The sequence below is a fragment of the Chiloscyllium plagiosum genome, chromosome 31 (assembly GCF_004010195.1).
Source record: "Chiloscyllium plagiosum isolate BGI_BamShark_2017 chromosome 31, ASM401019v2, whole genome shotgun sequence".
NCBI lineage: Eukaryota > Metazoa > Chordata > Chondrichthyes > Orectolobiformes > Hemiscylliidae > Chiloscyllium > Chiloscyllium plagiosum.
This window is the reverse complement of record NC_057740.1, coordinates 37610487-37621000: the sequence shown is the minus strand read 5'-3', so window position 1 is coordinate 37621000 and position 10514 is coordinate 37610487. Positions and strand designations below refer to the sequence as shown.

General features: G+C 44.8%; 1 protein-coding gene across 2 annotated transcripts in view; it reads right to left on the bottom strand.

Annotated features, from left to right (window-relative positions):
- Window positions 1-211: 211 nt before the first annotated feature.
- The window catches only part of cers1 (ceramide synthase 1), a 56824-nt gene continuing 46521 nt past the window's right edge, over window positions 212-10514 (bottom strand). The window contains exons 5-7 of one of the 2 annotated variants that reach the window (XM_043721405.1): window positions 9715-9862; window positions 6342-6502; window positions 212-3780 (exon numbers count right to left, since the gene is read on the bottom strand). In XM_043721405.1, coding sequence (XP_043577340.1) covers window positions 3738-3780; window positions 6342-6502; window positions 9715-9862 — 352 coding nt within the window. In that variant the 3' untranslated portion in view covers window positions 212-3737. The remainder of the gene's footprint in view (window positions 3781-6341; window positions 6503-9714; window positions 9863-10514) is intronic. The other variant, XM_043721406.1, reaches the window with a different exon arrangement.

Here is a 10514-nt window from a genome sequence, read left to right as displayed (position 1 = left end):
GTGTTATTATCGACTGAATTGGTTTCCCATAACTACCTTTATCTTCCCAGAGACAACTAGCAATTATAAGTTCAATTAAATTATAGGGTTTAGTACTTGATCTTCATTATCCACAAAACTGCTGTCACCTTTGAAAATGTACATGTCAGGGATCCACACATTGATTGTAAATTTATAAAGAAGAAAAAAGTAAAAAAAACAGACTTTAATGTTTCTCTTCTTTTATTTTTTTGTACAAAGTATTTATGTTCCTTTATCGTATGGTTGCAGTGGTCTACTTTAGAGAGCAGGAAGACATGCAGAAACAGGCAAGACCATTGGCATACAAATGATGAGAGTGAAGTCATTGAGATCGAATCTTTACGCCTATTCATCAGGATATGGTGGTTGGATGGGGTGTGAGGGGGAGCTGGGGAACCCAACTACCTTCCAGATACATGATCACATGCTGAACTGATGCCTCAGAGCGAGTGTGGTCAAACACTGAGGATTATCTGAAGTCTGCCCAGTGATTATGTACCTCCTGGTTACCACCTGATTTTTGGACGCTATTCCTCAGTCTGCGAGATGGAGGGTAAACGAAGCTCTCAAGCAGTCCTGAAGAAGGGTCACTGGGCCATAAATATTAACTCTTTTCCTCTCTCCACAGATGCTGCCACACCAGCTGAGTTTTTCCAGCCACTACTGTTTTTGCTCTCAACTCTTGATCACTGCTCAAACCCTCTCCAATTTGAGTGAAGAGTGCTAGTTGGAGGGAAGTACCAGAGATTGTTTGGTATCTATAGAGGGGAGATGGTGGTGTTATGGTAACGTCACTAGACTAGTAATCAGGATGCTCTGGGTTGATGGCTTGGGAGCACAGACACAAATCTCAGTGGGGTATCTCAAGCTTCAACTCAATTAACAAATCTGGAATCAAAGCTACTAGCCGGCGAGTGCAAATATGATTTTTTATATACATATTATTTAAATTGGCTATATTCCTATGCTTCCCATTGACCATGCACTGGCCTTATGTCTGACCAGCTAATTCAGAGCTCACTGTCTTTCACCCTTACTCAATATGTTTAACAAATAGCTGAAAGAATTGATTAACTTTGTGACAGTCAAACTCAAACAGAACGATCTAGTCCTCATTCACCACAAGGCCCACGTTTGGTGTCTATCTCTCCTCTTCAACAGATTGAAGAAATGCTTGGTTAGGACGTAGTACTGGGAGATTTGATGGCTATGGGCCATGACAGAGTTGCTAGCATTGCCGTATGGATTTTCAATTCATAACCCAGAGGCTCCAAGCTAAAGTTCTGAGGCCACATGGCATCTGGTGAAATAGATATTTAGTAATAAAACCTGAAATTCAAAGCTAGTCTCATCTCAAACATAAAAGCCGATCTGATTAACTAGTGTTTAGCTTACATATGACTCCAGACCCACAGCCATGCATTTGCCTCTGAATTGGCTAGGCAGGAGATTTAGGGACAGGCAGCAATTACAGAGATTTTTTAAAAAAAACAGTCCCCCTTTCTCTGTACCAGCAAGTTGTGGAAGCTCAGTTAATGAGTGCACAGAAGACAGAGATTTTTAGATTTTTGAAGACTGGGATAATCAAAGATATGGACAATGAGTTGGGAAAATGGAGCTAAGACCATACCTGAGATTTTAGCTTATCAGATAATGTAGCAGGCTATGCCTGACAAAAGGCTTCCATTTCATTCTCCTCTTCCAAAGGTGTTGCATTTTTTTAATTGCTTTCTGATTCCATAGTTACCACTCAACCTCCAGTCCTTCACTCACTATCAATGGCTCCTAAATAAACCTGAATGATGGTTTCGAGAAGTTTCTGCAATGATGGAGCTATCACCTTTGATCTAGATCCTCACCACTGGTGATAGCCACAGCCAATAGACACTCTCACCAACTGGGTCAATGGATAGCAGTCAAGAGTAAGAATCTTAGACATCCTCTTTAGCAAGTGACATGGACAGTAATGGCAAAATGCTAATTTTCTGCACACAAGCGTTGGTGACCATCTAGAACGTGACCCTCGAGGTCAACTGAAAATGTCAGACCGAGACTGATAGATTTTTATTAGCTCAAGGACGTGGAATGGAAATTGGTGCACAGGAGCCAAGATATGAACAAGACCAGCCATGAACTCAGCGAATGACGGAACGGACTCGAAGGGCTGAAAGGCCTCTTTTGACTCCTAAGCACTGAAGGGCACCCCAGCGAGTTTGTGCTTTCAGATGAAGGATCTCAGTTAACCGCACTAACAGAAGTGAGGGGAGGGAGAAAACTGAATCCCAGATAGCTCTGGGGGACCATCGCCCATTCAAACGAGGCAATGCTTGCCTCAGAACAGGCTACAGTGGGGCTAGGAAGCAGCTTTTATTGCGGTCTTTATCCATTCATAACATAGCATCACTGGCTCACCCCGGTCAACTGTCGCCATTGACAGTGTGGGTCACATGACGATTGACAATTAACTCTCGACAGGTTTGTACCTTCTCTGTAGCCCAGGGGCACCACGGCCTCTTTGAACCACAGCTCCTGTGTTCCTGTGCTTAGGGGAGCCTCAGCTATTCATGGGGCCCCATCCAAACCAGGATGAGGGTGGTTTGGTGGTTTTATTTAAGGATGGTGTATTGTGGTCAGATTGGCCTTTGCACATTTTGTTGGGAGATTTGAATCAAAAGGAGCTGATGGGATGTATGGGAAAGAGTTGGGTGAGATGTGCAGAGGGTAATGATCCAGGTGACCATTACCTAACCTCACAGTGGAGAAAGAAGATTTTGTTTTATTTATTTAGTGCAAATCCCCAAAGCCAAGCTCTAGCCCTCCTCATTTGTTGAAGGTTTAGGCAATTAGTCCAAGACTCAGTCCATAGGGACAGCTCTCCCAGCAATGTGCAGTGGAGTTTGTGTCTCTCTGCAAGTGCTTTCAGAGTTCGTACTGAGATCCCATTGATCAAGGTCAGCTGCAGGAGGCACTGGTTTGTTCGCAACCTCTAGCAAGGACCATGATGACCTCAGTACAAACCACAAGAACGGACCTCAAACTGTTCCAATTTGACTTGGATTCATTTCATTTAGGTGTTCAGGCACATATTAGTGTAAGGACCAGAGACCCTTTTGAGGCATTTATCGCGAATGGTGTTCTTGGCAGGGGACAGTTTGGAAATAGGAGAGCATCAAATTGGGGGGAAGCTTCCGACACCAACGGAGACCGACGCTGGTGGCGGAGTGGTGGGAAATCCAAGCATAAGACCCCAGGAGCTCACTTTGACCTTTCACAGTGACACATACGTTTTGGTGGAGCTAGTCTGACATTGCATGCAGTCTTTGCAAAGGCTTACAGAAATGATTCACAGTAAAAATATAATTAAGACACGAATGAGCAAGAGAAGAAGGTAGAATGAGAGCAAGGGTGAGAGAGAGAGAGCAAGAGCGTGACAGAGAGAGCAAGAGAGATAAGGGAAGAGATAGAGACAGCGAGAGAAAAATAGAGCAAGAGCAATAGAGAGATAAAGCTAAAATCCAGCAAAGGATCCCCTGAAGGGGCAAAAAAAATCAGACGTCGAAACAACAACTGCACCATCAATAGATGATTTTCCATTGTGGTTTCATTCCCAATCGTGGCAGGCTGGACAAGTCAGGACTGAAGTTAGCCCTTGATTCAGAGCAAATCTGGGTTGGAAGGTCTTGTAAACAGGGTGATGAAGCTGCTGTCGGGATATATTATAGATGCTTATGTACGATGATCCCGTTCCTCTGCCGCAGTCTGCAAATGGAAATAAGTCACATCAGCGTCAGAAATTAGACACACTAATGAGAGAAGTGAAGCGCTGACAGAGAGGGAAGATGCTTTGAGCTTGGTAGACTTTTGGTTTATTGAAAATTGTGGAGCCCACCATGGAAACATTTTTAAGAATGTATTTCACTGGATGTGGGTGGCACTGGCTGGACTAGTATTAATTGCCCTGGAGAACACTGTAGCATGGTACCCTACTCCAGTTCATGTGCCACAGAATAGGGCAGTTGAGTTGAGAGTAAGATCGTCTGGATCTCATTTAATTGTAGAACAATTATCTCAAGGGGGAGGACCAGCTTGTTGGTTCTAATGAAAATAAAGGTCAGCCTTGGCTGGCTACAGCCCACTTTCCTCTCTTTATTCATCGGGTGAAGTGCCTGTATCCTGCTGGGGTCAGACAGCTCGGGATCTCAGGATACAGGAAACCCCTGACTGGGTTTAGCAGTGATGGGTTATCACTGAACTGACACATTAGGAACAAGAGCAAGTTATTCAGTCACTCAACCCTGTTCTGCCATCCAGTTAGATCACGGCTGATCTGAATAAAAACATCCACCTCAAACCAGCATCTTAACACATCCACAGTGAATAGAGTAATTTGGAAGTGTACCACGGCTGTATACAGGAACACTTTTAAACTCTCTATTAAATCTCCTTGTCAACCTTTCTGTTCTATGCACAACTGCAGCTTCTCGAATGTCTCCACTGGAGTGAATTCCCCTGTCACAGGCACCACATTTGGAAATCTCCACCACACCCACATCAAGATTTGGGTGTCCTTTCCTGAAGTGCTGTGCCCAGTATTGATCACAGTAAAGTATCGGTTAGCTCTCACCTGGAGTACTGACATTTAGCCTCACCCTGTTGCTCTTGCACACTTTGCGGGATCTTGTGGCACAGCCGGAAACTCCAGGTTCAAGCCCCCGCATCAGAACTCAATCACCAAAAGAGAGGTGATGGCCTCGTGGTATTATCGCTGGGCTCTTAATCCAGAGACCCAGGAAAAAGTCCTGAGCACCCAGGTTTGAATCCCTACATGGCAGATGGTGGAAATTGAATTCGATATTAAACAAATAAAATGTGGAATTAAGTGTCTAATGATGGACTATGAATCCATCGTCGAGTGCTGGAAAAACCCACCTGATTCACGAATGCCCCTTTTGGGAAGGAGATGTGACTCCAGACCCACAGAGAGATGGTTGACTCTTGACTGCGCTGTGGGTGATTAGGGATGGGCAATAAATGCTTGCCCAGCCAGTGATGCCCTCATCCCATGAATGAAGAAAGAGGGAAAAAAAAGGGAGGAGTGTTCAGGTTGAACATCAAATTGTTAATCGTTCCAACAGCAGAAGTGGCTAAGAATGGGTCAGCTTTCTGTTTCGGTTTCTCTCCAGGCAACTAATTTGAACACACTGCGGTTATCCAGGATATTGGAGAGACTGGAGTACTGTGTACATTACTAACCTCTGCACTTACAGAAGGTTGTTAATGTGCTGGAAGCAGTTCAGAGAAGGTTTACTAGATTAATCCATGGAATGAGCAGATTGCCTTATGAAGAAAGGCTAGACAGGCCAGGTATGTATCCCCTGGAGTTGGAAGAGTCAGAGGTGACTTAATTGAAACAGATAAGATTCTGAGGGGTCTTGACCGAATGGGGGGATATTGAAAGGATGTCTCCCCTTGTCGGCGAAACTAGAACTAATGTTCAGGGATTAAAAATAAGGGCACACCCAATTCATACAGAGATGAGGAAGAATTTTTTTTCTCTCCAAGAGCTGCAAGTCTTTAGAATTCCCTTTCTCAAAAGACAGTGCATGCTTTTAAAATATTTCAAAGGCAGAGGTAGGCACATTCTTGATAACTGGGGATTGGGGTGGGGGTGGGGGGGGGGGGTAGGTGCAAGATGCTCAAGGATATGCAGGAATGTAGAGTTGAGGGTAAAATCAGACCAGCCACGATCGTATTGAAAGAGCGAGCAGGCTTGAAGGGCCGAGTGGCCTACTCATCTTCCTACTAAGTGAGTGTTGTCGATGTCATCATTAAGTGCCAAGGGAACTTTTTGAGCACTCCTCTGGCCAGTGTCTTTCCAACTCATGCCAAGGACACAGGGTCTCTGCATGAAATAGACATCAAGGGTGAGGCCAATATGCACACACTGCGATATCTGCTGGTTCACTGGGGAATAGCAAATGCATGGACAGTGAGAGGCCTCTTGCAGCCATAGTGGTAACAAATGGTACCTTCCTGCTCAGCCTGGAAAGGAAAGGAAAGGAATTGGGGACTATCTACCATCACAATCTGCAGCTCCAGACTTCAACATAGACAGCCCAGTGTTGCTCCACCAGCCTCTGGTCCTTGGAGATGCCAGGTGGCTGTAAGGCTGGTGGGGGACAGACTGGAGTCAAGACCCTGGGGGTTGGTCCTGTCCCAGTTCGGTGTGGGTCCAGTGCAGGAAATAGTGTGCGATCTGAAAGAACTCAAACCGAAGGAGGTCTATGATTGCACTTTTTCTTTCTATTCTACTGTCTCACCCGTCCACCCTGTGGATTTCATACCCGTCTTTGGAGGAGTGAAGGTGATTGTATTTCTTGTACACAGCTGGACTGGGACTGTCCTCAATATCATACTCTCGCACATCATTGACCTCAGAGACCTGGCCAGTCAGGACCTTCACCACCAGCAGGATGATATACTGCAACAGAAGGAGTTACACATCAGAGTCGGCACAGGGACCTCACAGGGACTTGGCTTCTTTCTCCCCACCCACCATGTTGGACCATCAGTCAAACAAAAGGGAATACTCCAACGTTATACAACGCAGGAGCCTCACAGACACTGACAGCACAGAAGGAGGCCATTCAGCCAGTCATCAAAGATCTGACCTCACTAACTCAGCTGGCCTGCCTCTGACCCATAGCCCTGGAAGTCCCACAATGTTTTACTTTCTGCTCTCTTGTCGTGCACTGTGATGTGACTGAGATCTGTAGCTGGTCTTGTGGAGGACCTGAAGGTCCACACTCTACTCTGGCAACATTTTTGAAAGTGAGCTTATCAGAAGTCACCAGTGGCCCTCAACTAAATGGATCATAAATGTAAGGCTGAGGGAAATCTTCACTCATCTTCAACTTCAGTTTGAATAATCTTCCCAGGCTCTGAAGAGGAGCTGGATAGGGCAGAAGTATTCAGGGGCCAGCGGGAGTAAGGAATCGAAGGTCATGTTGGAGGGCTAACTGAAGTAGAAAGGGGGCTTGTGTGAAATGAAAGCCTCAGCATTGACCATTCGGGCTGAATGGCCTGTATCAGTGCTACATTTCCTGGCATTTGTTGGGCACCAGTGGTTCTTGCTCCCATTCCCGTATGAGTGGGACTCCGGCAGGTGATAATCTCCCCTGGCAAAGGTTGGCTCCCTGAATAAAGATGGCGGAGTGAGTGTTCAGGGAAGGGTAAATATTGAACAGAAGTTGGAGATTGAGGGTGGTGCATGTATGGAATGAGCTGCCAGAGGAAATGGTGGAGGCTGGTACAATTACATTTAAAAGGCATCTGAATGGGTATATGAATAGGAAGGGTTTGGAGGGATATGGGCCTAACAGCTGACAAATGAGACTAGATTAGGTTAGAATATTTGGTCGACATGGACGAGTTGGACCGAACGGTCTGTTTCCGTGCTGTACATCTCTCTGACTATGACTCTTATGTGATCTCAGGTGTGTAATGAAGAGGAAGGGCGGTTGTCTGTCTATCAGTCGGTGGGATAGTTTGGTTGCACTGTCACTGCCATGTGTGCTGGATTGACAATCCAGGTGCAGCTCACTATTTCTGCTGGGGAGAGAAAAACTGAGGAATGGACACTGTCATTGGCCATGTAATCTCAATATGGCTCAGCACACCCACATGACCTTTAACCTTTGTACACACTTGATGAAACTAATACCTGAGTGCGTGGGTCTTTCAATCATTGCTTTAGCTCCATGGTTACCAAAACATACATCTGAGCAGGTTTACCTCTAATGTGAGAGTCTCTGTGAGGTATGTTCTACTAAATTAAGTTTATGGGGTTAAAACAGTGTTACAGGAATATTTCTTGTCTGTCCACATCTCTTAGACAACATGTGAAATGTGACACATTTAAAATATTCAACCAAACTCACACACAGAAATCGAAGTTGGTTAAGGGCCTCAGAACTGTTGGAAAATGTGAAAGCTCCCAGCTTTGACTGTCACACTGCTACTGTGTCAACAGATTCCAAAAGGTGACATCGAGACAGCCTCAGTTAGACACAGCACAGCTGATGGGAACTATGCAATCGCAGAGGACAGAACACTGTGATGCACACTGTGATTGAATAGTCAGCCAACCCCCATTGTTCAAGCTCACACCCATCTAATGGCTACTCAGTCAAGGGACTGCTGACTATGAGTTTACTCATGAAACAGTTACCAAAAGAAAATGGCTATCTGTTTTAAAGCAAACGGCATCCACTGTTGACTGAAAATCAAAATAATTTTGATTATACCTGGACTGTTCAATAGTTTAATTGATCTGTGGTTGACTGTGAGAGTGTGGTAACTCAGTGTGCCAGGTTGGTTAAGCTTGGGCGTTAATGGAGAGCAAGGTAAACGGAGACCACAGAAGTTGCTAGAAGTTGAGCTGTAAGCTTAATTGAAGAGTGTATTTTGTGATTGCAGAGAAAGTTAAAAGTACCTGTAAATAAATCTGTTGCACACTTAGACAGTAGCGCAACCACTGCATAATTCTGAGAAATATAGAAGATACACAGCACTGGTGGACAGATTCCAAAGTCAGAGTAATCTATAATAAACACATTTAACAAGTAACCAAACGCAAACAGCTTTGGCAGGAATTTCGAATATGATACTTTCTAAGGGAAGCTTGATAAATACATAATGGAGTAAGGATTTCAAAAAAACGTGGACTGGCAGGTAGATAGGATAGTGAAGAAGGTGTTTGGTATGCTTTCCTTTATTGGTCAGAGTATTGAGTAAAGGAGTTGGGAGGTCATGTTGCGGCTGTACAGGACATTGGTTAGGCCACTTTTGGAGTATTGTGTGCAGTTTTGGTCTCCCTCCTCTTGGAAGGATATTGTGAAACTTGAAAGGGTTCATAAAAGATTTACAAGGATATTGCCAGGGTTGGAGGGTTTGAGCTGTTGGGAGAGGCTGGTTAGACTGTGGCGGTTTTCCCTGGAGCATCGGACACTGAGGGGTGACCTCAGAGGTTTATAAAATCATGAGGGGCATGGATAGGGTCAATAGACCATGTCTTTTCCCTGGGGTGGGGGAATCCAGAACTAGCGGGCATAGGTTCATGGTGAGAGGGGAAAGATTTAAAAGGGACCTAAGGGGCAACTGTCTCACACAGAGGGTGGAATGAGGGTGGAATGGTACAATTACAGCATTTAAAAGGCATCTGTATAGGTATATGAATAGGAAGGGTTTAGAGGGATATGGGCCAAGTGCTGGCAAATGTGACTAGATTAATTTAGGATGTCTGGTTGGCATGGACGAGTTGGATCGGAGGGTCTGTTTCCATGCTGTACATCTCTGTGACTCTATATTGATAATAGAGTGAGATCACAGAATATGGGAAGAGGCTTATGCGGAGCATTATGACCAGCATGGAGCAATTGGGTTGAATGGCCTGCTTCTGTGCTGTACATTCTGCAAAATCTCCAGGAGCTTATTCCAACAGTTATGAAAAACTGCTCTTTCCCCACTCTGACATGCAAACCCCACATCCTAATGCACCCCTCCACCCACCCCCATCCCCCCCAATACAAACTTTCTTATCCACCACGAGTCAATGCTTCAATTACACTGGGAGAGATTTGAGGAAGATGATGAAGAGAAGATGTGCAGAGACCCTTGACTGGAATTACTCACCAGAAACCAATAGATATTCATCAGAGTGAGGATAAGCAGCAGAATGTTGAAGAAAAAGTAAAAAGGAATATTGGGAACAGACTGGAGACTGGAGTAACAGGTGGCATACAGCACCTTGAGGGGGAACCAATAAAGTCGGAACCAGAACCTATGAGAGAAAAAAGGGAAAGCGATGCAGAGAAGAAAATTAATGGAACTTGATCATAATCATGAAACTCTCTCAATACTGAGAGGCAGGAGCCTTCATTTCCATGACGCCAAACATCAGAGAATACAGTAAAATAGTAAACTTTGACACGCGCAGTCACTGTGGCAATGCAAGATACACTGTAGCCAATCTTAGGACAGAAAGATCCCACAAATGGCAGAATAAAGATAATGACCAGATCATTGGTTTCCATGGCATTTTGGTGAGGGATAGCTATTGGTCAGTACAACAGGGTAACCCTCACCCTCTAATAGTGGCCATCATTTGAGCCTGACCTCGGTGGTGGGCAAGTTGTTGGAGGGAATCCTGAGGGACAAGATGTACATGTATTTGGAAAGGCAAGGACTGATTCGGGATAGTCAACATGGCTTTGTGCATGGGAAATCATGTCTCACAAACTTGATTGAGTTTTTTGAATAAGTAACAAAGAAGATTGATGAGGGCAGAGCAGTAGATGTGATCTATATGGACTTCAGTAAGGCGTTTGACAAGGTTACCCATGGGAGACTGATTAGCAAGGTTAGATCTCATGGAATACAGGGAATTTGGATACAGAACTGGCTCAAAGGTAGAAGACAGAGGGTGGTGGTGG